This window comes from Aspergillus ochraceoroseus (assembly GCF_002846915.1).
Source record: "Aspergillus ochraceoroseus IBT 24754 chromosome Unknown P175scaffold_3, whole genome shotgun sequence".
Taxonomy (NCBI): Eukaryota; Fungi; Ascomycota; class Eurotiomycetes; order Eurotiales; family Aspergillaceae; genus Aspergillus; species Aspergillus ochraceoroseus.
This window is the reverse complement of record NW_024468478.1, coordinates 1,326,493-1,348,356: the sequence shown is the minus strand read 5'-3', so window position 1 is coordinate 1,348,356 and position 21,864 is coordinate 1,326,493. Positions and strand designations below refer to the sequence as shown.

Genomic DNA, 21,864 nt, shown 5'->3' with positions numbered 1-21,864 from the left:
TATTATGTAAGCTCGCATAAGATGAAGCTGCTGTACATAAGGGCAGAAGATGGAACCTCATAGTATCGTAGGTGTAGATCTTAGGCAAGCCAGAAGCAAAAAGGGTTCTGAAAAATCCATGACCTCCTCAAGCAATTACTGATTCCTGTGCGACGACATTGTCGCTTGGAGAGGCAGAGACACGCTGGAGATTCAGTGCTGGCAGTCTGTTGCATATGTATAAGCCTGCGAATTTGACTATATCAGTTCAAAAAAAGACCCATTTTCAAGGCATTTTCCTTCACATTTCTGCATGAGAATGTGGCTGGTGTTATGTCTAACATGATGGTGGCTTTATCATTACCAAGGAAAGAACACATCTAGCATATCAACCAACGATGCATAGATTCACCAAAGTCACGCACTTCTGAACATGGCTACCAATATTCACATCCAAAAATACTTACAATAACCCGGCTGAGGTTCCGGGATAAACACCAAAAAAAAAAAACCATACTCTAATCATGTGCAAACGTCTAGGTTAGGATTCATTGCGACTCCCCATGGTTTCGTCTCCATCGGGCCTGTTTCTCGTAGTTGCCCATTTCAAGATCATTTTCGATCGGTATCTCGGAGGAAGAGCCAAGATCTACCGTCACGGGAGCCATGACACCATTGCTCCTGATGCTGACGCTGCCGCTGCCTGAGTGCCGGTTACTGGTATCTTCCTCTTGGGGAGGAGTGGCACCACCGTAGACACCTCCGACACTTTCCATCGTGAATGGACTTGCGGTGGGTCCGTCGAGCACAGAGAGCTCTTTCTCAGTAAACCAGCGGGGCAGAAGGAAGGACCGCACGGGTATAAGGAACAAAATAATAACAGGAAATCCAATCGCTGCAATAGTCTGCGTGATGGCGAAAGTGCCCCCGAATCCGACAAGCTCGAGGATAACAAAGGCCCAAATGGCACTCCGACGCTCGAGACTCTTAAGCGGGCTAGAGGGAGACGTAAGGTGTCGGTCTTGGGCGAGGAAAATCAGTTTCTGTGTGATTCCGTTTCCCTGGAGGGCTTGGACTCCCATGACGAAGAAGAGACCTGCCATGACACCCTGAGGAATTAAATGCAGGACGATGAGTAAGGGCCCGGACATAGTGCCGAGTGTGAGAAGCCCCTGGGCAAGATTGCTGACGCGTTGTTCAACGACGTGATCGGTGATGCGGACGGTCTTGCCCTTGTTGGTGTCGTCCTCATCTGCGACGTTACGGGTGACGCATAGAGCGGTGGTGTGGAACGGCGCCTGTGGGATGAGGCCGTTGGGGAACGGAATGCCCAGGATCCCTGCGATGAAAGTGGTGAGCCCCAGGAGCCAGAGATCCCAGTGGAATCCTGCTGGTTTGCGAAGGGGGAACTCTGTGCCTTGCGCAATAAGCGATGATACTATGTTGGTTAGCTTGGAGACGCTAAGACTTGGTAGGAACAAAAGGCTTACCATTATGGTCAAAGTAAAACAGAATGGTAAGGAGTACGGCAAACGGAATTGCGAGGAAGACATCTCCCACATCAATGTCCCAGAAGTGTACCAGCCAGCCACGATCAGCTGTGGGGTAAAACGCCTTACTGGTAGGCAGGGTGGCCACCTCGACATCTCTCATATGGCCGATGTGGACGAATCCCGTGAAGAAGACAATGGTCAACGGCGTCCCGTAGTCCTCCAAGAACTTGCGGACATATCGCTGGAACAAATTGCTATTTCCAAGCTCTCCGCAGATCCACGCACTCATGAGAACGAGCAAGGCGACCATGATGCTCAGATAGGCGGATGTTTCTCCAGCGAATCCCCACTGTCGAGTTAGCACCTGGATACCTTTCTGGAGGTAAATGAAGGCCACATAGAAGCCGAAGATATCACATGAGAACCGAGTGACATAAGTGAGCCCATTACAAGCGTTGGTTATAGCGAGAATCCAATGCATGATCAAAGACCAGCTGTTGATGTCAGCACACAGCATCAGTATCAATTTTAAAGATCGAGTAAAACTCACATGCCAATCCAGCACATGAATGCCAAATACGGTGTTCCGTGCGGCGAAATAATGTCATAGACTGTATAATTGAAGACGGTGATTGGGCCTATACAATAAAAGAAGGGGGAAAAAAATGAGCATTTAAGTTCCCCCCAGTTTCCCAATCAGTTGAACTCACCAGTAACCCCAACAATCACCAACGGTTGCGCAGCAAAAAGCGAGAACACCACCGCCCCAAGCACAGAAGCCAGCAGCACCTCATTAACACCATAACTCTGATGTGTCTTTTCGAACATATCAAGAGAAAACGCCAGCGCCGGGAGAATACTGAGACCAAACAAATCAGCCATCCCGTACACTCTTTTTACTAGTACCTGCGAGGCAAAGCATATCAAGATTGGAAAGGAGGAGGAGGAGGAGGAGCATACTTTGCAAAATACATATATACAGTCGCAGGAACAACGCGATAATCCCACGCATCAGCCCAGTCACTCCAGTAATAGGGTGCCCTGCGCTTAACATCGTCAATCATGCCGCGGAAGAGGCGAATCTCCCACCATCTTGCGCCGCCGTCGGTAGCAGCACTCCCCATCTGGCGGTCTCTCGCGATTGAGGAGGCATCTTCTGGCCCTCCTGTGCGACTGCGAGAAGTGCCATCGCTACCACCAGGGGCAGAAGGACGCAGGGAAGAGAAGAACTTTGAAGGCGAAAACGGCCCAGATCTCCGCTGAGAGTGGGACGAAGATGGGGGAGAGGTGGAAGTATTATTATTTTCATTGTTGTTTTTGTCCTTATTAGCTGGAGAGTGAAAGCTAGGCCCTGAGGAGAAATGTAAGGGCCCATGGGACGATGAGGCCTGACTAGGGTCCTCCATATCGGTTCCCAATAAGCAGGTTCTTCCCGCTCAGTCGATTGAATTGAATTAATCGGTGAAGAGTTCCAAGAAAGGGCCAGACAGGTATTCTTAATCATGAAGGGGAACCCCTCCTGAGTACTGCCATCTGCAGGCCAAGGAAAGAGAAATCGAGGATGGGCAGACACGCCACTTTGTCAGGGGGTTATAATATTATACCTAGGTAATAATAATGAGAAAAGGAGGGGGGGGGGGAAGGAGACAATGATGAAGATTTGACGAGTTGTTGAAGAGTTGAAGATAGAAATCAATCCAATTTCTGGGGATATGTGGAGAAGCCTGAGGCAGCCCATGTTCATTCTAAGCTTAACGACTCCAAATTGACTCTACTAGAGGCAGACATACATAGGAATATATATATAAACAATACTTTCTTTAAAATCAATCCTCCTCCATACATAATTTCCCCTCGTTCATCGAAAGTCTAGAGCATGTACCTAGTTGAATCCTATTTACATAACACATAATACTATAATTCAGTGCCTGGTAGGTAAGTAGTTTTTGACTGGTACGGTCATCCTACACAATAGCCGCTTCCCCGTTTCACCCAGGGATTCCCCCAGATGCACTGAAAACGTCCGGTCTCCATGCAAGATTCTGTCTGTGTCCCAGTGTCCATGTGGAGCCAAGTATCTGCTTCAATCAATTATCGAATTCGGGGTGATGCTTGGATGCCCAAGGATACGTATCATTCGCTGCGAAGCAAACAGACGCATTTCATCCCATCGTGTCCAATTTAGCAGTAGGAAAAGCGAGAAGAAGAAAAGAAGAAGAGAGAAAAAATAGAGAAAAAAAAAATACTTGTACATTCAGCAATTTTCAGCCGTCCATTCAATACTGTTAGTAGGGGAATGTTTTTAAGGTGAAGAAAAAATACTGCAAGAACTAATTAATCGCATAGAAAAACAATAAGCAACCCAAGGGAATGGTTAGAGCTAAAGACTACCGCGCACTTTTTCTCTCTCATTTATCAGAGCTGATTGCTCCCTTACCCTTTTTGCAACAGCTCTGATTCCTGCCTCATTTTAGGGAAATGTACGTGATATTTGATTTAAGCTGGGGGAGGGGGTGGTGGGGGCTGGTCGCTGGCCGGCTGTAGCTCAAATTAGTTCAAAAAGTTTCCCCCATTATAATTAAAAATGGATGGTATGAACGTACTGGAGGAGGAGGTCCTTCACCAGGTGGAGGAGGTGGAGGGCTGCCACCAGCACCGTAGTACATGGACGGCATGCCGGGCGGAGGAGGAGGAGGAACACCCAGACCTGGAGGAGCTCCGGGAGCTCCCATGCTCGCTGCAGGGGGAGGGTACGAAGAATAGGAGCCGTATCCGTATGAAGCCTGCCCACCAGGTGGCGGCGGTGGAGCTTGTTGCTGCCATGGAGCGGTAGTAGCTGCTGCTGCTGATGATGCTGCTGCTGCTGCTGATGCGCCAGGAGCCGCACCATAGCCACCATGCGATCCGTACCCATAGTCGTTGCCGCCACGGCCCTGTGCAGCCCATGGGGGAGCACTGCCATGGTCGCGGGCGCCGTAGTCGTCGCGGCGATTGTCACGGCCGCGTTGCTGCCAGGGGGCCACATCGCTTGGAGGGGGAGCACGCTGCCACGGCTTTGCGTCACGGTCATCATAACCTTGGTCGGGACCAGCTTCAATCCGGCGAGGAGCATGTCCGTCGGGGCCAGGAGCGCCACCGGACAATTCTTGCATCAGTTGCTAGAAAATATTAGTACCAATGAAGTGATTTTACGGGGGTAGACGGGAATGAATGAGCTTACCTCCATCTCGCGGTCGACAGCGTCACCTTGGCCAATAGCTCTGCGGTTGCCAAAGCCACCGTTGTTATTATTGCGCCAGTCGCTGCCTCTCTGGCGATCTGGACAATCACGAGCCATGTGTCCTGCGTTGCCGCAAACACGACATATAATATTGGCAGTGAAGTTGCGCTGTTCAGGGCAGTCATATTTGCGATGTCCGATTTGGCCACCTAGTTTTTTTTTTTTTTTTTCACTGGTCAGCAAGGAACTCATATCTGTCCGGGTTATACTTACAGTTCTGGCAAGCTTGGTTCTCATCGTCACGAAGAGTACCGTTGAGCGCAGCAAGCTCTCGGAGCTGATTCCTCTTGAGCTCGTTCTGGCCTTCTGGAATGGAGGCGGCCTATATGCAAACATTAGTGGAATACACTTCCATGTACAAAAGAGAGGGTGGTAGCTTACCGTTTCAATAACGTTGTGCACCAACTTCTTCGCTTTGTTGACCTTTTCTTCGGTATCTGCCATGATCAAACAATGGAGATCTTCTTCCTGGTTGCTAGCGTGAGCGGCATCAGAGCGACCTTTTCCTTCCTTGACGGAGCCTTTGCCTCGGATAGCAATTTTAGCACCGGACTCGCTCTCCATTTTCTTCAGGGTATTTCCACGGGGTCCTATAAGTAAGCCAACTTTAAAAGGTAGCAAAAAAAAGCTAAGTGTTAGTTCACGATGATGTTTCTTTCAGGTATCGTTTTTGAAAAAAAAAAAAAAAAAAAAGGTAGGGATAGATATGCAACATCAACCAGCAAAATATTAAAAAAAAAAAAAAAAAAAAAAAAAGGAAGGGTTAGCAAGAAGCGAGCCGAAAAAGCATCGCCAAAAAGCAATGTCTTGATCGTAAGCCCAACTCGAGCCGAGAGTCAAGGAAGACGCAATACAAGAACGGTTAGGAGTTAGAGGGTTAGTTATCATACTGAAGTTAATCTCTGGATAGTCATTCACTGGCACATAGACCTTCTCCTGGGTCTTAGTAGGGCGCCTGTAGTCAGAAGGCGGGTGATAGTTAGGGATAGTCTTCATCGCCTTTTCAATGAGCTTGTGGCGCTCATCTTCGAGACGTTTCCGATAGCGGTATTCCCTAGTGTTAACACGTCTTCCAAAGTTATCGTACTGAGGCGGGGGAGACGGAGACCTGAATATGAGTAAAAAAAAGAAAGACGTTAGTGTCTGAGAAGAAATTCAAAAGCAACAAGGAAGGGAGAGGGAAAAAAAAAAAAAAAAAAAAAACACCAACCTGTCGCCATCCGCGGGGACGACATCATTAATCCTCAGCTTTTGGCTGATCTCCTCTATACGCAGATGGAGAGTGTAAGCCTCAAGCTGTTCATTGGTGAAGTTTGCCATGATCATCGTGGGTAAACCCATCAGACCGGCGGCCTTGTTCTCCTGAGCATCGCCCCAACGGTTGCGCTTCTTGCGCTTTTTCACGCCGTCAACTGGGGGGTCGGCTAAAAGACAAAAACGTTAGAATCTGTCTGTCGTAGGCAGCCACTGAAAGTGGAATAAAATACAATAAAAAAAAAGGGGGGGGGAGGGGGGAAGAAGAAGAAAGAAACATACCTCGAACAGGACTTCGACCACGTTTATCCCCGGCGGCGGACGAAGGTGTCGCGGTGCGACTCTCCTCCTCGGGGTTGTCACCACCGAAGCGTCTCCTATTGCCCAAAGGCACATTATTGGAGCCTGTGATTCCTTGGTTTCGCCAGGCCATCTTTCCCAGGGCGTTTGGGTAGATGATAAAAGCTAAACTGTTGGTAAGTAAAAATGGGATATCTGGTAGTGGAGAGAAGGAAGGAAAAAAGGACGATTGTATCAAATAAAAGAAGCTATTCGCGATGTGGCGAGCTTGTGGTCACGTGAAGATGACTAATGGCCCATTTGATTTCAATGCAGGATGAAAATGAAAATGAAATCATCATCAAAGCTTACTTACTTACTTACTTAGTACATAGTTACTTCATGGGGAAACAAGGAAGCATCAAATTTCTATGCCATTTTTGATACTAAAAAACAAAGGTATAGGACATAAAACTGACATTACAGCAAAGAAACCAAACCAAACACCACCTTACTTAGCATCAGTCTTCATCCCCTGCTGAATCCACTTCCTAGACTCCGCCGCATACTCGTCAACCTTCTTCTGATCCTTCATCAAGTCCTTGATCGTATGCGGCGACGGTACATGTCTTCCCTTCTCGACTCCCTCCCGCGCCGCAAGCCGGTCCTCCCAAGCCTTCAGATGCGGGAACTCGGCAATGTCGATCCCCGCCCACCCGGCCGCAGCAACCCACCCCCAGTGCGAGATATCCGCAATCGAGACATGGTCGCCGACCAGGAACCCGGACTTCGACGTCGCCAGATGCTGGTCCAGGACCGAGTAGAGACGCCTCGTTTCGTTGACGTAGCGGGTCACGCCGTACTCGATGCGCTCGGGCGCGTAGCGCGAGAAATGATTTGCCTGGCCCTGCATGGGCCCGACCCCGGCGTTCTGGAAGTACAGCCAGCTGGTCATTTCGTAGTATTCGCGGGTGCCGCGGGGAAATGAGATCTTGTAGTCTTTGTCGTACTGGTCGGCGAGGTAGGTGAGGATGCTTCCGGATTCGAAGAGGCGGATTGTTTGTCCATCTGTGAAGGTATCGGTGATTGCGGGGATGCGGCCGTTGGGGTTGATTTCAAGGAACCAGCTTTTTTCAATGGGATGAGTTTCAGCTCTTTCTTTCTGGAGAGGGAGAGGCAAGGAACGTACGGTTCCTTCTGCGTGTTCTTGCTAATATCGATTTTCTCGACTTTATAAGGGAGTCTGGAATTGCAACGTCAGCAAAGGGATCTGGACATTGGCAGAGAAAAGATAAGAGAGAAATACCCCAGTTCCTCCAAGGCAATGGAGATCTTGATCCCGTTAGGGGTCTGGGCGGTATACAGAGTGATATCGGGGCGACTCATGGTGAAGGATGACTGACGATGAGAGAAAAGGGAGGAGAAAGATCGAGAGAGGACAACAGTACAGCCTTTATATCTCAAGACAGCGGGCGATTTGACAACCCCCCTCATTCTCGTTAAGTAGTTAACTATGGTCCTGGCGATTATTAATTAACCCGCCAAAATAACTTGGTAGCAATGGGAATGATGCCATCGGCTTCGATGGCCCCACTTGAGATGGGTGATTTCTAAGCTTCGTGCAGAACCAACAGATAACTAATCGTTCCGATCTTTGACTGCTTTACTGTACTGAATTGGGTGTACTCGCGACAGTAAGTTGTCAACTGTGCATTTTGACAGTGGTAGTATTGCTACGGAGCCAGAAAGACATATCTACAGCAAACCCGGATCCAAGCCCGAAATATATATATAGATATATAGCCCTAGAAACCAGAAATAACCCAGATCCTCATTGTAGCTACCCGTGGAAAAACCGGAGACAATATTTTTGCAGGTTCCAAAGGATCTCGAACTCCCCAGCACCACAACTGGGAAGAAGCTCCGTACTCAGTGCAAGCGGGGGGGGCTCTCAGTAGGCAAGGCGTCTTTCTTTGGCTGCATTGTACAGAGACCAACCGATCGGGCCAAAGCCGGATTGGGGACTAGGCCAGACCCAAAATATCAAGGCCGGAAACCCCTCCCCCGAAAACAAAGACTTCAGCGCGAATTCGTCACGTCCAAGTCTACCACGTGAAACTCTCCTCGACGAAATCGATTTGGGTCCGATCTTGTCGCTTGCGGCAGACCCGTCGGACGTCGTCGCTTAAACTGCCGTTCCCGCAGACTAGAACGCCCATGGCGCCGACCTGGCTCTCCACTTCCATGCCCACCAGGGTGTCGATGTTAGGTCGACCGGGGAACATTTGCACGGTGGCACTCGGGCTCTGTATCTCCTTGGTGTTCCGGGGACGTGTGATGAATAGCATGATTCGGAGGACTTCGCGGCGACGGTCCATAGCCAGGATATTCGTCATCCAGGGACGAATCCATTCGAGATGTTCGGGAGACTGAATAATCCACACCAGCGTGACGCGGCGTGCGGCCACAGTACGGTCTGCATATCCTTGAACAAGGTGACGGACAAAGGGTACTATGTGGGTGATTCCAACACCACCAGCGAACAGAAGAACGGAACCGTATGAATCCATAGAATGGATGCCGCCGTAGGGGCCTTCAGCGAATGCGCGCAGAGAAAGTCGACAGTCGACAGCGTTCACAGCACGTTGGAAGAGCTTGTCCGTGAAACCGGTTCGGCGACGAACAAGCAGAGAAATTGTAGTCTTCTGAGGGCCGAACGTATCATCATGGTTCATGGGGAGGCCCTTCTCATCGGCCATGGCAACCTCGGAGTCACTCCAGACAACCGAGAACGGGTGCGACATCCACCACCCAATTGCGGGAATATACAGATAAAGGTGCTGGCCAGGTTCGAATGTCCAGGGCCGGGCGAGTTTCAGGGTGATTCTCATGGCGTCCCCGGGCAGCGCTTCGATCTCAGCGGTGGTAGAGCTCCGTCCAATATTACGATACACAACGATCACTATCCGGGCAAACCTCTGGTGGAGGGTTAGCTTCTGGTATCTGTGGTTTCCACACCGGGGGTGGGGGGGGTTAAACGAACATCCAAGGCCCAGAGAATGATGGCTCCTAGGAGGTACTTCTGGGAGACCATTCCGTCCAGATGGATCCAGAGAAAGGCCATCGAGATGACCGCGAACGCAATATGGAGATGGCGGAACGTTTCGTAAAACGCATGACGGACTGCCGAGGGAGAGTGCACCAGAAGCGCAGTGAAGGCGCAGCCAGACTGAAACAGGTCAACAATACATCTGCATTTATTGTATGGAAAAGAATACTCACGACCAAGCCGCTCAAGAGGAAATTGCTCTTTCCAAACACCATACCCACAACGTCCCAGCCAGCTATACTGACGATCAGCATTTATTTATTTATTTTTATTTTTTTTCAGGTTTTTCAAGTTTCTAATTTTTCGCACGAGCAGGGTAGCGTACCTTCCTGTGCCTTTGGGATAGCCCAGGCAAAGATATGGGCCACAGCCTCGCAAACAACGATCCTAGCGAGCCAGCGATGGATCAAGTTGAATGTGTCATACGGCACCTGGAGGAGAGGAATCAAGGGGTTATTCTTGCCAGCCAACAGAACCACAGGGATCAGGTTCACGGTCGCCATGGTCCCGGTGCGGTTCCGGATGACACCGGCGACAGTGTCCTCATCCGACTTGTAAGGCACCGTCACCACACATAGGACGATGTTCATGGTGATGATCCCCACAAGGATCAACGTATGAAAACGGCTGGGTAAGGTGCCCATGTTAACCGCCCGAGACAGCTGGAACTCCCTGTTGTGTCGGTTGCGGAACAATGGGGCGTAGATGACATGGTTCTTGAGCTTTGCGAGGGTCGAGTGAGCAGGCACGAAGTAGCGTTGGTGCTCGTTGCTGAAGCTTGCTAGTCGTCGCATGTGGCCCGCTAGACGGAACCACATCTTCCAGATATAGATGAGGGCAGCGAAGCAGCCCAGTGCCAGCAGGGAGTATCGGGCCAGGTCATCCTGGAGCATCTCATAGAACAGATTCGCTTCGTGGTGGCCACCGCGTTGTTGGAGATCCGCTGCCAAAGAAAGTCCAACCAGGGACAAGGAAAGAAGAAGAGAGGAAGCCATGGCTATCAAGCTGGATAGGAAAATCGAATCTAATTCTACAACGGGGCAGCAAGGACTAAAAAGTCAGGATATCGTGCGCGAGAACCAGCTCTATACCACGAAATATCCTCAAAGGAGAGTGTGTCGCTGAAAAAAAAAAAAGAATGAATGGACCCCAGCACGTCTTCGGGCCCAGAGGAGATCCCTTCGAAGAGAAGTCAAGACTATATATCCCGATAGGGATGAAGAAAAGTGACTGGGTTAAAGAGCCCAAACAAGGTCCTTGTCCTGTAAGAACTTTGTTAAAGTACTATTGAACGAGAACCCGGTACGAGACTGCTGGAGCGGTTTCAAACGAAGGTCACAATGAACTGCTTTGATGAAAGAGAAGGGTTTTTTTTGGGGGTTAAATTTATGTTTTCTTAAGGAATGTAAGAGGTGATGGGCAACGAAAAGAATGTGTAAATGAGCTGTCAACAGCCTTGACCACAGAAACGAGAACAGAAAAGAAGAAAAGATGAAGAGAAAAAAAAAGCTCCCAGAAACAGAGATAGAGAAGAAACCGCCAAGAGGAGAAATTATCAATGCAAAAGTGAAGCAGAGGAGCCAGCCCCTGCGTGCGGTCAATTGAGACGATCTGTCAGTGTACTTTACTATAGTGTAGGTACATTGACTGTCCTAGAAATTTTCGTTCTTGAACCCAGCTTGGCCGCCACGCCATCTTGAGGGATTTGAGCAAATCATGAGGCAGTAATGGGTTGGATCGTCCAAGGGGATCAAGGAGTCAAGGAGCGCGAGTGGCTCGAGGATGAAACACCCCAGCGGAGGCGCACTAATGCAAGCGCATCTGGGAGGTTTGAACGACCATTTCCGATCGAATCGAAGAGGCTGAAATAGAGAAATTTCGTATTCAGGGGAGAGGAGGAGGAGGGAGAGGATGAGTCGAATTCCCAGGTAGGTAGACAAGAGGTTGAGGCTTTAGGATAGAGAACGAGCGAGCGAAAGAGAGACCCAGAGAGGGGTTCAATCCTTGGCGCGGGAAGAAGAAAACCCGAGACCTGCCGGCGTCTAGAAGATATCCTGGGACCCTTCGAGTCAGGTCTTCATCTACTAACAACACCGGACTTGTCCGGAAGAAACCAAGATTAACCCATTTTCTTTCCTCAACACGGTAGGTAGGGACCTCGTACTCTGATCCCGCGCTTCCTCTAAATTAATTTCTGTTAGAATACGGAGAAAGTTGTGTGCTGAAATGGTGGCTGTTTGACTAGACCTCCCGCTCTCCTCCTCGCGCCCCTAGATGGGCTTCATTTAACAAGACCAGTGTATGCACTCAGTGGATTCTGCGTGTTAATGCGAGGTCACAGACTCGTCACACTGGGAGACTCACTGCTGCAAAGTGATTGCAGACGGATGCTGGCCGACTATAACTGGTTATCTTTGAACCCTCCTTAATTTAACTGAACCCACAGAAAGATGGAGAAATGAAAGTCATGGCAATAACCTCAATATACAGAGTACAAACAGGGCCCTCAGTCCAAAGAATCAATTCCCCCAAGAACAAATGACAGGTAGCACCCTGGGTATCACACTAAACCAAATAGAAAAAAAAAAAAACCTCAAAACTCTCCCAATTTCTCGAACTCCGTTACCTGCCTGCATACTGACAACCAAGATGGGGGAAGGAAAGAATTATTAAAAAAAAAAAAAGTTGTAAGCTGTTCAAAGAAAACTCAACTCATCTTCGCTGTCTTCCACCCGGGGAGAAGAACCTGAAGATATGGTCTGTCTTCGTGTAGCCGCAGCAGCAGTGGCCGGTGCTGACTGCCGTCTGCGAGATCGCTCAATATTTGTCCGGCTGAAGGGCAAGGAACGGCGGGTGCGCCGACTAATAGGCTCCCGGTCATGGTAATCCTTGAAACCTCTGCCTGGTGTAGATAGGGTGTTCTTCTTATTGATGATGACGACCTCAATCCTTGACAGTGGCTCCACAGGATTATTCATGGCGCTGGTACCATGCTCCCGGGCCGTCAAGGTTCTCATCTGTAACATTTCCCGTTGCGCTGTCCGAGTACGGGCCGCTACTGGGGTATCATTGGATGCAGAGCCTGCAGACAATGAGGCCAGGGGTAAACGCCCAGGAATACGCCTCCAATCGATTTCGTTTCCGACAAGTCGCTGCAGAGACTGTGCCTGGGATGCTTTTTTGAATGGTCGGGGACTAGACGGCTCACTTGCGCTGGGCCGCTTCTTCGAAATAGACGGTGCGGATGAGGTCACGCTGGAGATGGTATTCTCCGAGCAGATAGAGCTAGCGGAGGAGCTGCTGGTTGAACACGCAATCGCCCGTGGTTGCTCTGGGCGGCCGATTCTCTGTTTCATAGCGATATCAATCGCCGCAGTCCTAGAGCCGGTCACTGGGGGGGTGCGTGCTACCCACTCCCCAATGATGTCCTCCCATCGATATAACCCCGTCCTGTCCCTGCCAGACTCCTCCTGGCTCGATAAAGGAAACCGTTCCAAGCTTTCTTCGCGCTGAGATGAAACAACCGTCTCTTGAATCTCAAGAGCCCATGCATGGTCATCCGAATCCAGGCTTTTCTCCGCGAGTTCCATGGCGGAGTCTGCAGCAACTTTGCCCAACAGCAGAGCAACCCCCGGCGTGCGTGTCAACTGGGAGAGTTGGGACACTTTGGCCCGGATCTCCTTGGGGGTGCGCACTGGTCCCCGGTCGTGGTGCCCGGGAGGTCCTGAATAGTGAAACACCTTGGACACAAGTTCTGCCAACTCTTTGACCACATCCTGTCGAGAAGACAAAGCGCGGAAGAACGACTCGATGGCTTGTCTCGAAACAGACTCCGAATGGTAGATCATCTCAGCTGTGATCTTTCGTCCGCACTCCAGCGCACAGTCCGACAAAAGCACATATCCTCGTCGTAACGGCTGAAACACCGGTCCCTCAACCTCTGTAGTCATTGGTTCGAGCCCAATGGTTCGCTGAACCGCAAAAGCCAAGTGGTTGACCAGATCTCGGATTTTCATGCCCACGGTCCTTGCTTTAAAGCTGTCGGCTTGAGAGCGCGCCATACACATCCCACAAAGTGCGGTCATGAGACTAGCGACGAGATTGCTGAGGGCGTCTTGGATTGGGATAGGACAGGGACTTTGTTCCTCGACAGGAGCCGATGTTTGAGCGGTCGACGCGCGGGTGTCTCGAAGACGGACAGGATGTGGTGGTCGCAAATTCCGTATCCGGAGATCATTTGAGCCTGGGGTGGTCGAGTGAACGCCGGCCGCCGAAAGAATCACAGATTCGATGAGTCGCCTCGCGGCAGCTGAGTCGCGGTCTTCTATTGACAGCGATTTAATGGCGCTGTCCACGCATCGCTTCCAGAAGGTAGTTACCATCCATTCTGGCGGGACCGCTTGACGCATCAGAAGTCGAGTAAGCTCTTCGAACACGTAGGAACGTCGTCTGCCCGGTCGCGAATAGTAAACCCCTAGCAGATGAACCGGATCGTCACGGTGACCTGGTGGTCGCCGTGAATCAAACGTTGTGGGGTAAGGATAGGCGTCGACCGTCGCCAGATATTTAGTCAGTAACGTCTCAAAGGCATCTAGCTCGTCCTGGGAAAGACACTCCTCCAGCAGTCGACAAGCTGCCAGATTCGTAATCCAACCCCTCTGTATCATGCACGAAACCAGATAAATTCCCTGAGAACGCACAGCCTCACGGAGCGGAATCCACCCATTCCCACCTGGTGCATACGAGGCTTCCAGCTCCGTAAAATAGGCATCGCACATGTCAACCTCACAGCTCTCGTCCTCTTCATCCTGGATCCTCTGTTCGTCGGCAATAAACTCCGGAAGCCGCCGCACAGCCATCGACAACAACGATCGCGCCCCTCGTCCACTTCCCTGTGGGCTATTGAACCCCCCCGGGCTTACGACCCGAGTGCTTCTCAAGAACTTAAGAAAAACACGATCCAACAAGTGCGCAATACCCACGAAACCGGGGTCTCCAGATTGATCCAGAATCTCCTTCCAAGAACCCTGATATGGTGTGAAACTGCTATTGGTCGCGCGACTCGTCTTTCGCTGCTCTTCAACCCCAGCAGCAGTCTCCCCATGAGCCACTGCATTCTGGAAAAGCTGTATCCTAATCGACGACGACGACGAGGGCAACTCATCCACTCCCCCCCGAGCCTTCCCCGTAATCAATGGCGTCGCAATCTCAATCGCACCAGGGAGAATCTTGTGCGTCTCAGGACTCCGAATCGACAATCGACTGCGTTTCCGCGCACCATTCCTCTGTCCTCGGCTCGAATAGTTGTGCCTTATGCGCCTCTTCTCCAGTTTTTTCCCACCAGGGATCCAAGCTGGATCGTTCGGTTCCTCTTCGTCCGAGTAGCCAAGGCCTTGGTGTTGTTGTTGCTGCTGCTCGCACTTCGCCCTGAGCGCCGTCGCTTTCGCAGGTCCACGCGCACGTTCGGTACCAAGCCCCGCGCTTGCCTTCTCCTTCGTCTTCGACGTTAACACCCTCGTTACGATCTCGTGGTGTTTCTCTAATCGGTGGTAAATGGAGGTTAGGGGCCGTAACATTCGATTCGCCCATTTTGCGGTCGGTCGGATATCTTCCATAATACGCGGATGGAGGGGAGGGGGAAGATTCACAGTCTGTAGGGAAAAAGAGAAAAAAACAAAAAAGGGCGGATAATCTATTAGCTTCATCTTTGTCCAAAATAATAATTTAGGAATCTGGTATTCAAATGCTCCGAACCTGTTTCTGCTCCGTAGGAATCTCATACCCCGTCCATCTTATACTGGGGGGTGGAGAATATACACGCTATAAAGACGTCCAAAAAGAAAAGCCAAAGAAAAACCAAGAAAAAGAGACACTGAAAATGTAAACCAGAATAATTCCTGCTTGAAATACAATGCAGTTAAGATCAATGTGAGTATAAGATACGAGAATTGCCTGCAGAAGAAAGATGGAGAACAGTAGAATCAAGAAAGATGTTGGGAGTTTTTTTGTTTTCCAGGCCCGAAAATGTAAACAGGGAGGCTGACTCAGCCGGGTCAGCAGTGGTGCCTGAGGCAGTGAGATACCGTCCGTCATGAATCTTCCAGGGTTGTTCTAATGAGATGTCATTCCAATGCATATTGAAGATACTTGTCAATCATATATAATATAGTACAGTTCCGGATATACCAGTACAGCATGCAAATCACCTGACCTTGCCTGCTATGCACTGCCCATGAAGAAATCCATGCCAAAGTAAGAAAAAGAACCAGATCACCAAAAGGGAAGCAGAGTAGAGATTTGACCAAGATACAAAAAAAGGGGGGGGGGGGAAAGAAAATCCAAAAACATTCCGCTCATCCAATATGTCGGCCGTGTAAATTCTGGCTCAAATGTAAGTTGTATATGGCCATCAAGACATGTCAGCACCAAAAAAAAAAAAAAAAAGAAAGAAAGAAAGGAAAAGAAAAAGAAAAGAACCACAAGAAGTGTTTTTTTTTATTATTATTCCAACCCAAGTGATTAATAAGAGATAGGAGGGAAAAGAAGAAGAGGTTTATGCAGACGACTTCTTGGTGCCACGAAGCTTAGGGTTGCTAGCGGCGGCACGTTTCTTCTGCTTTGACCGCGAAGAGCTAGTATCACCACCTTCAATGAACTTCAGTAATTCATCAATGCTCCTGGAGTCCAGAGAGCCATTGGTGACTTCCTTGGGTATGGCAACCTCAGCTGCAGCCTGGCCAACCTGAGGCTGAACCTTGGTGCCCAGAGACCGGGTGTTCATGTTGATGCGACGCAGGCGGCGGGCCTGGATATCCTTAGCATGCTTAGCAATGGACACAGCATTCTGAGTGAGCTGCTCCAACCAGGTTTCAGCCTCCTTGGTATTCCGGTCATTGGGGCCCAGCTGGTTGAGGAAGATGTTGTAGGCATCGCGCATCTTGGACACAGCGCCCTTAGAGTCCTGGTCCAGGGCCAGCGCTTGCGCCAGCTGGAACAGAATTGTGGCTGTGTTGATCGACTGCTTGCCAAAGAGCGACTCGCACACAGTCAAGGATGCCTCGAACCATTGCCTAGAATCAGAGTACTGCTTCAGGTGCTGGAGCATCACGGCGGCGTTGTTCATAGTGGTGATCGAGTCAGGGTGGTTGGAACCATAGATAATCTTCCACAGGTCCATAGCGTGTTTGATATAAGCCAGGGCAGTCTTGGTGTTGCCGGAAGCGTGCTCGAAAAGACTGAGGTTGAGATAGCTCAGAATGGTATCGGCGGAGTCGACGCCAAGGGTGCGCTCGGTGACAATAACGGCCTTGCGAGCCAGCTCCACAGCTGCGTCTTTCTCGTCCGTCTGGTAGTACAGCATAGACAGCTGGTGATACAGCTTGGCAACCTCGGGGTGGAGGATGCCGTAAATCTGTTCATGCAGAGACAGAGATTCCAGAATGAGCTCCTGGCCCAGCTGCTTCTGATTCTGCATCAAAGAAATACGACCGGCTTCCAAGGCCTCCTCGGCGAGCGAGCTCCGTGGAGAAGCGTCCTTGACCAGGGGAACCATGTTGACGATGTCATCGGCGACAAAGCTGACGACAGCTTTCTCCTGAACGGGAGCACGGGCCGGGGAGTTAGAGTCGCTGTTCTTCTTCTTTTTCTTCTTGCCATCATCATGTCCGTTGCCATTGACGCTGTTGGTGACAGGGGCAGCCTTGCTGAGCGCCTCAGCCTCGGCCTTGGTAAAAGCAAAATCGCGGGCGCCGAGCTGGAGACCCAGTTTGATCGAGATATCGCGAAGAAGCTGGATGTGTCTCAAAGAGCTGGACCATTCGGACTCCAAAGCAAAGCGGTACCTGAGGGTAACCTGCTTCTCAATTTCGGCGCGGAGGGCTGAAGGGGTGACCTTCTCAAACGAGAAGTCGCCCTCTGGGTAAATTGCGCGGAGAGATGCATCGATCTCGGCGCGAGGGGCAGCATTCACGTCAGCTCCGAGGAGGCAGTTCAACAAGTGAGCAACGCAAGACGCAGCGAAAGGCGCAGGGACGTTATTACGCAGGTACTGGTTAGCAATGTGCTTGAAGGCACGGGCAATCATTTCCTGGACCAACAGGGTCGAAAGGGCGTCCAGACGAGCACCCTTCTCCTTCGCCAACGTGGCCAGCTTGCCGAGGTAGCGGATGTTGATACCACGCTTGTGCAGGAGCTGGCTAAGAGACTGGCCATCCATGGGGAAGCCAACATCGCCATCGTGCAAATCCTGGACCAACTCCGGCATGACCTTAGCGCGAAGGAAATCGCACGCATCGCGAACCTCCTTCTCATCATTAGCCCACTGCTCCTTCTCCTCGTCCGTCTGGGGAACCTGGCCACTGCAGACGTCAGGGTTGAGAGCCAGAGTGAATCCGGAAATATCGACCCGCTCCTGTTCCGAAGCCTCCTCACTCTTCTCGTCGGAGCCCTGCTCCTTTGATTCAGTGGCGTCCGAAGACTTCTCCTGCTCGGCAGCCTCCTGGGCCTTGGCGCTGCGACGGCGCTCCACTTCCTCCTTCACATACTGGCTCATCTTGTGCCTCCAATATGACTCAACCAATTCCAGTCTCAGCACGGACATATGGTGAGGATAGGCATCACTGCCGTCCTCCTCTTGCCAAGCGACATCGAGCGGAGTCACACGGTAGAGATCGAGGACATACTTCCTGCCATCGGTTCCCAGAAGACCCTTGGTCTCGACACTGCCCTCGAGATCATGGCGCTTGCCTTCCTTATCCCAGACGGCGTGCTTCTTGATTCGGAGGGCCTTGGACAGCTTCTCGAAGACCGGAGCGAAATCAGGGTGAGTGGCCACCACGTCCTTGCCTTCAACACCACCATAGTCGATTTGGTGCTCTCCTGGCTCCCGCTGCTTGAAGATACCAGGCACGATACTCTGGCCAACAATACGCTTGCCCAGGTAGTCAACGACGACGGTTCCTGGAGTAAAGAGGCCATTGATGTCAAGCTGGTTAACAGCCTTGATGCCCAGAACATCCTTGCCAACGGCCACACGCGCGGCCTCATCCCCACCCTCAGAGGCAAAGGTTCCAACACCATCGGCACCGAAAGAGTAGAAGATGTTGTTGTAGACGAAGATCTGGGCATCCTGGCCCTCGGTGGGGTTGAGGGGCGCAACTTCTCCCCGGGCAACCAAAACAGCACCACGGGCAGCAGCCTCGTTGTAATCGGCAAACAACTTGGATGTCAGGCGTTCGCGGAACACGCGATCTTGAACAGTCTCGCGAGGCAGCTCCTTGGTAGTCTGGAACTCCTCGTTCCAGTCACGCAAGGTTTCCGCATTATCCACACCGGCGATCAGGTAATTCTCCTGTGATCGGGTAATATCCGGCTGGTGAGCATTGACACTGGAGGACGGAGGGGGGACAAGCCAGGGGCTGGACGGGATAGAATTCTGGAAGGGGAAAGTAGTAAGGAGGTCTTTCTGGTTGTTGGACTCCTGCAGAGCCTCGAAAGAAGAGTCGAAAGAAGTCGACAGTTGGGAGATCAGATTGAGAAGCGAATGCGCGTTGCCGTTCTTCGGGATGGTCTTGGGGGAAGGATCGAACTTGCCATTCGAGCACTTGTTCACGTAGAATCCGGACACGTGAGAGGTGATTTGGAATTGTTCTCCCTCATTGGTAATCACCTGGAGGTAGAGCAGGTGGCCCTTCTGGCGGAGGTGATAGGGAGGGGGATTCCAAGGGGAGAGGGAGATAGATTTCAGCGTCTTAGGAGCGGGAGCCTCGGCCTTGGGGAGGATAGTTTTCAGAGAGGAAGAGCCCGAGATGTCATACTTGGACAATGAGTGCTCCTTCTCTGCATTGTCACCGGTCACCTCCGCAGCAATGGAGTCATGTAGCGACAGGCCAGCGCTAACACCGTGCAGGTTATCGACCCTGTCGCCGGCGGCTCCCAAAAGCTCCCTCATGCGAACGACATGCATGCGGGCATCCTTCTCGGTGTATGGATCCTCAACCAGGACAATCTCGGAATCGGCCTGAAGACCGGGAACCTCGGATAGTTCAACGAAATCATTGATGCGGCTGCCGTTGAACTCCAGGTGGAAGCAGGTGTACTGGAATGTGCTGGGCAATTCGACAATGGACTGGCGGACATCCTGGACTTGCTCTTGGCTAGAGACCTAGAGTGGACGAATGAATTAGGACCTCTGTGGCAATCCGGGTTGTATTTTACCACAATTGGAGGTGGAAACCTACCATGACCTGGATCTTGTAGGGTTCATGAGGAAGCTTCACGGAGATCTGGAAAAGGCCTGATGATGTGAAAGGTATGTTAGATTCCACGATTGTTGACCGCAAAAAAAAAAAAAAAAAAAAAAAAAAGGCAAGAAAGAAAGCAATCTGAACCACACTTACCACCGGCATTATCGTCTTCCTGGGATCCCTCAGGGTTGGTTCCGTTGGTAATCTGTTCCGGAGACTCTGCGACGTCGATGAGCACAGGAGGAGGACTTCGGGAAAGCTGGTCAAGACCGGGGGAGGCAAACCTTTCTGGTGCTCCATATCTCCATTGGTTTGCGCCATGATGTCGGATTAATCGAATGTGAATTGAGTCAGGAAGATCAAGCTAATAACTCTCCGGGGAACGGAGCAAGGGAAAATTTTTGAGAAGTATATTGGAAGGGAGAAAGGAAGGGGATTTAAAAAAAGGAAAAGAAAAGAAAGGAAAAGAAAAGAAAAGGAATATTGTACAAGGATAAGGGCAACTGAGTCAAGCGCAACAACACCCTCTATCCAAACAAGGAAATCGAAGCAAAGAAGAAGGGCAGGAATGGAGAAAAGGGAAAGGATTGAATTGACTCGAGATGAAGCTGGAGGAACGGAGAGGAAAATTTCACGGCGGATGCGGAAAACCTTCGGAAGTGCTCGGGGCGGTGGGAAGGAAAATTACGACGACCCGCACAGAGTCGAGTCTGGGAAACTTGGACTACCGAGTACTAAAGATTCATTTTTTGTTCTGTTGAAAATCCATGCATTCAAAGGCCAGCCTTCTTGAGGATCTAGCACCCATGAGCCGTGCGCAGGGGAAACAAATCTCCAGGTTCAATCTTCCAGGTCAACCATGGGAAACACCGATTTCTTCTCATCCTCTTCACCCTTGATGATCAACTTCTTCTCTTTCTTGTCCTCGTCTTCGTGCTCGTCCTCCGGAACATAATGAACGTTCTTGACCTTCTTGATTGGTGTTATAGGGGACTGGGCTCGTCTCGATTTCTTTGGGGGACTGGTAGGATTGGGCAACAAGGTGCCTTTCCTAGTTCTTGGAGGATTGGCAGATGATCGAGCACTCGATTCGCGACGAAGTTTGCAGATGTGCTGCGCAATTGCAGCGGACGAGCATCCTAATGCGGAGTGAGTTGGAGTCTATCCTCGAAGGACCTTTCTGAACCAGATGCTATTACCTTGTCCCATGTATTCCGCCAGAGCCTTGTAGTCAATTCTAGTGCCCTTGATCTGTTCTAAGATTCCGAGTAGAAGCTGACGAGGGATATTAGTTAGAGCCAGATACATTAGGAAGGAGAAGAACATACCTTAGCCTCAGCGTCCGAGTTCCAGGTGATCGCCATGAGGGATGTGTATTGTCTTTGATCAACAAGTGGTGTAGTTATTTATGTGAGTTCAAAGCAGTGTTTACTATGAGTCTTGATAGGTTGAAGGAGAATGAGAGAGAGAGAGAGAGAGAGAGAGATTAGAATTGCAAGAGAGTATGTGTTAAAGGGAAGACCAGGGAAGACCAGCGGATCTTTGACTCTCGATCTGAGTAGTAAGTGAATTAGTTTAGAGAAAGATTGGGAATGCATATTGGCAGACTTTCTCAGAGAAATGACGAGCAACTTGAATTGGGATCATTTTCACTTGAGAAGAGTACGGAGGATAGAGAGAGAGAGAGAGAGATCTGGATATATATGTCTATCAACACTTGAGTTATTAAATAGTCCCTCTCTCCCGCAATCATTCATTATACTGATAATATATATAGATATATATTATATATATGATAAATAAATATAATATATAGATATATATATATATTTCTCTCGCCACATTCTTCAGCCCCAACGGTTAAGATCCAGACCAGACTAAAGTGATCTCCGTCGATCGGAGGCGCAGCAAATCCTTTCTTTGTCCTACACAAAGTAAAGCAAAGCAAAGCAACCTCAATTCCACCTCACCTTCTTTTCACCCTTTCCAGTCTTTCTCTCTCTTTCCACCTCCTACTATTGTCTCTCTTTGGTGGCTCAATTTTTCTAGTTTTGGTTCGTTCATCTCTTCTCTCTCTCCCCTTAATGTACCTATCAGTTGTCGTCTACGTCACCTACAGCATCTTTCGATACCCATCTCCAGATACCCAACTACCTCAATTCGTGACCGCCATCTCTCTCTTGGTGACATTCCTGTCTTTCATGAATTCCATTTCTTATCCCTATC

General features: G+C 50.2%; 8 protein-coding genes across 8 annotated transcripts; all 8 read right to left on the bottom strand.

Annotated features, from left to right (window-relative positions):
* Nucleotides 1–527: 527 nt before the first annotated feature.
* Nucleotides 528–2,596, bottom strand: P175DRAFT_0435220 (anion exchange family protein; the record flags this gene model as incomplete). Its single annotated transcript, XM_040893716.1, has 5 exons — nt 528–1,417; nt 1,470–1,966; nt 2,023–2,110; nt 2,183–2,331; nt 2,433–2,596. The coding sequence occupies 5 exons, from the start codon at nt 2,594–2,596 to the stop codon at nt 528–530; spliced, it is 1,788 nt and encodes a 595-aa protein (XP_040753122.1).
* A 1,280-nt stretch (nt 2,597–3,876) lies between these two features.
* On the bottom strand, nt 3,877–5,091 carry P175DRAFT_0197623 (uncharacterized protein). Its single transcript, XM_040892562.1, has 3 exons — nt 4,966–5,091; nt 4,693–4,901; nt 3,877–4,630 (listed from the first exon to the last, which is right to left on the bottom strand). Exons 2-3 carry the CDS (start codon nt 4,807–4,809, stop codon nt 4,028–4,030), a joined length of 720 nt encoding a protein of 239 aa, XP_040753121.1. The 5' UTR covers nt 4,810–4,901; nt 4,966–5,091; the 3' UTR covers nt 3,877–4,027.
* On the bottom strand, nt 4,780–6,521 carry bbp (putative zinc knuckle transcription factor/splicing factor MSL5/ZFM1). The gene is made up of 6 exons (XM_040892563.1): nt 6,289–6,521; nt 5,963–6,176; nt 5,643–5,860; nt 5,134–5,357; nt 4,966–5,074; nt 4,780–4,915 (listed from the first exon to the last, which is right to left on the bottom strand). Coding segments are annotated over exons 1-6 (918 nt in total). The 5' UTR covers nt 6,440–6,521; the 3' UTR covers nt 4,780–4,913.
* Nucleotides 6,522–6,709: 188 nt separating this feature from the next.
* P175DRAFT_0477186 (glutathione S-transferase family protein) lies at nt 6,710–7,723 on the bottom strand. Its single transcript, XM_040895309.1, has 3 exons — nt 7,592–7,723; nt 7,475–7,528; nt 6,710–7,412 (listed from the first exon to the last, which is right to left on the bottom strand). The coding sequence occupies exons 1-3, from the start codon at nt 7,669–7,671 to the stop codon at nt 6,797–6,799; spliced, it is 750 nt and encodes a 249-aa protein (XP_040753119.1). The 5' UTR covers nt 7,672–7,723; the 3' UTR covers nt 6,710–6,796.
* A 214-nt stretch (nt 7,724–7,937) lies between these two features.
* Nucleotides 7,938–10,509, bottom strand: P175DRAFT_0197133 (ferric reductase family protein). Its single transcript, XM_040892561.1, has 4 exons — nt 9,720–10,509; nt 9,568–9,629; nt 9,329–9,514; nt 7,938–9,263 (listed from the first exon to the last, which is right to left on the bottom strand). Exons 1-4 carry the CDS (start codon nt 10,387–10,389, stop codon nt 8,391–8,393), a joined length of 1,791 nt encoding a protein of 596 aa, XP_040753118.1. The 5' UTR covers nt 10,390–10,509; the 3' UTR covers nt 7,938–8,390.
* Nucleotides 10,510–12,090: 1,581 nt separating this feature from the next.
* Nucleotides 12,091–15,009, bottom strand: P175DRAFT_0434178 (uncharacterized protein; the record flags this gene model as incomplete). Its single annotated transcript, XM_040893644.1, has 1 exon — nt 12,091–15,009. The coding sequence occupies one exon, from the start codon at nt 15,007–15,009 to the stop codon at nt 12,091–12,093; it is 2,919 nt and encodes a 972-aa protein (XP_040753117.1).
* A 695-nt stretch (nt 15,010–15,704) lies between these two features.
* P175DRAFT_0477178 (translation initiation factor 3 subunit CLU1) lies at nt 15,705–20,219 on the bottom strand. The gene is made up of 4 exons (XM_040895308.1): nt 19,923–20,219; nt 19,792–19,857; nt 19,633–19,688; nt 15,705–19,556 (listed from the first exon to the last, which is right to left on the bottom strand). Exons 1-4 carry the CDS (start codon nt 19,957–19,959, stop codon nt 15,948–15,950), a joined length of 3,768 nt encoding a protein of 1,255 aa, XP_040753116.1. The 5' UTR covers nt 19,960–20,219; the 3' UTR covers nt 15,705–15,947.
* Nucleotides 20,220–20,478: 259 nt separating this feature from the next.
* Nucleotides 20,479–21,393, bottom strand: P175DRAFT_0556675 (uncharacterized protein; the record flags this gene model as incomplete). The annotated part of the gene is made up of 3 exons (XM_040900710.1): nt 20,967–21,393; nt 20,838–20,913; nt 20,479–20,777 (listed from the first exon to the last, which is right to left on the bottom strand). Exons 1-3 carry the CDS (start codon nt 21,000–21,002, stop codon nt 20,479–20,481), a joined length of 411 nt encoding a protein of 136 aa, XP_040753115.1. The 5' UTR covers nt 21,003–21,393.
* Between the last annotated feature and the right edge of the window lie 471 nt (nt 21,394–21,864).

Excerpts from the sequence above, each read along its gene's own strand:
- P175DRAFT_0197623 (XM_040892562.1), bottom strand. The coding sequence starts at position 4,809 with ATGGCTCGTGATTGTCCAGATCGCCAGAGAGGCAGCGACTGGCGCAAT. Across the intron at positions 4,631-4,692 it reads CTGTCGACCGCGAGATGGAG|CAACTGATGCAAGAATTGTC; the intron begins GTAAGCTCATTC and ends AATATTTTCTAG.
- bbp (XM_040892563.1), bottom strand. The coding sequence starts at position 6,439 with ATGGCCTGGCGAAACCAAGGAATCACAGGCTCCAATAATGTGCCTTTG. Across the intron at positions 6,177-6,288 it reads TGGTCGAAGTCCTGTTCGAG|CCGACCCCCCAGTTGACGGC; the intron begins GTATGTTTCTTT and ends TTTGTCTTTTAG. Across the intron at positions 5,358-5,642 it reads CTATCCAGAGATTAACTTCA|TTGGCTTACTTATAGGACCC; the intron begins GTATGATAACTA and ends TACCTTTTAAAG.
- P175DRAFT_0477186 (XM_040895309.1), bottom strand. The coding sequence starts at position 7,671 with ATGAGTCGCCCCGATATCACTCTGTATACCGCCCAGACCCCTAACGGG. Across the intron at positions 7,529-7,591 it reads ATTGCCTTGGAGGAACTGGG|ACTCCCTTATAAAGTCGAGA; the intron begins GTATTTCTCTCT and ends TTGCAATTCCAG. Across the intron at positions 7,413-7,474 it reads AAGAACACGCAGAAGGAACC|CTGGTTCCTTGAAATCAACC; the intron begins GTACGTTCCTTG and ends CATTGAAAAAAG.
- P175DRAFT_0477178 (XM_040895308.1), bottom strand. The coding sequence starts at position 19,959 with ATGGCGCAAACCAATGGAGATATGGAGCACCAGAAAG. Across the intron at positions 19,858-19,922 it reads AGATATGGAGCACCAGAAAG|AGTCTCCGGAACAGATTACC; the intron begins GTTTGCCTCCCC and ends TCGACGTCGCAG. Across the intron at positions 19,689-19,791 it reads GGAAGACGATAATGCCGGTG|GCCTTTTCCAGATCTCCGTG; the intron begins GTAAGTGTGGTT and ends TCACATCATCAG.
- P175DRAFT_0197133 (XM_040892561.1), bottom strand. The coding sequence starts at position 10,389 with ATGGCTTCCTCTCTTCTTCTTTCCTTGTCCCTGGTTGGACTTTCTTTG. Across the intron at positions 9,630-9,719 it reads TATCCCAAAGGCACAGGAAG|CTGGCTGGGACGTTGTGGGT; the intron begins GTACGCTACCCT and ends TCGTCAGTATAG. Across the intron at positions 9,264-9,328 it reads TCATTCTCTGGGCCTTGGAT|AGGTTTGCCCGGATAGTGAT; the intron begins GTTCGTTTAACC and ends ACCCTCCACCAG.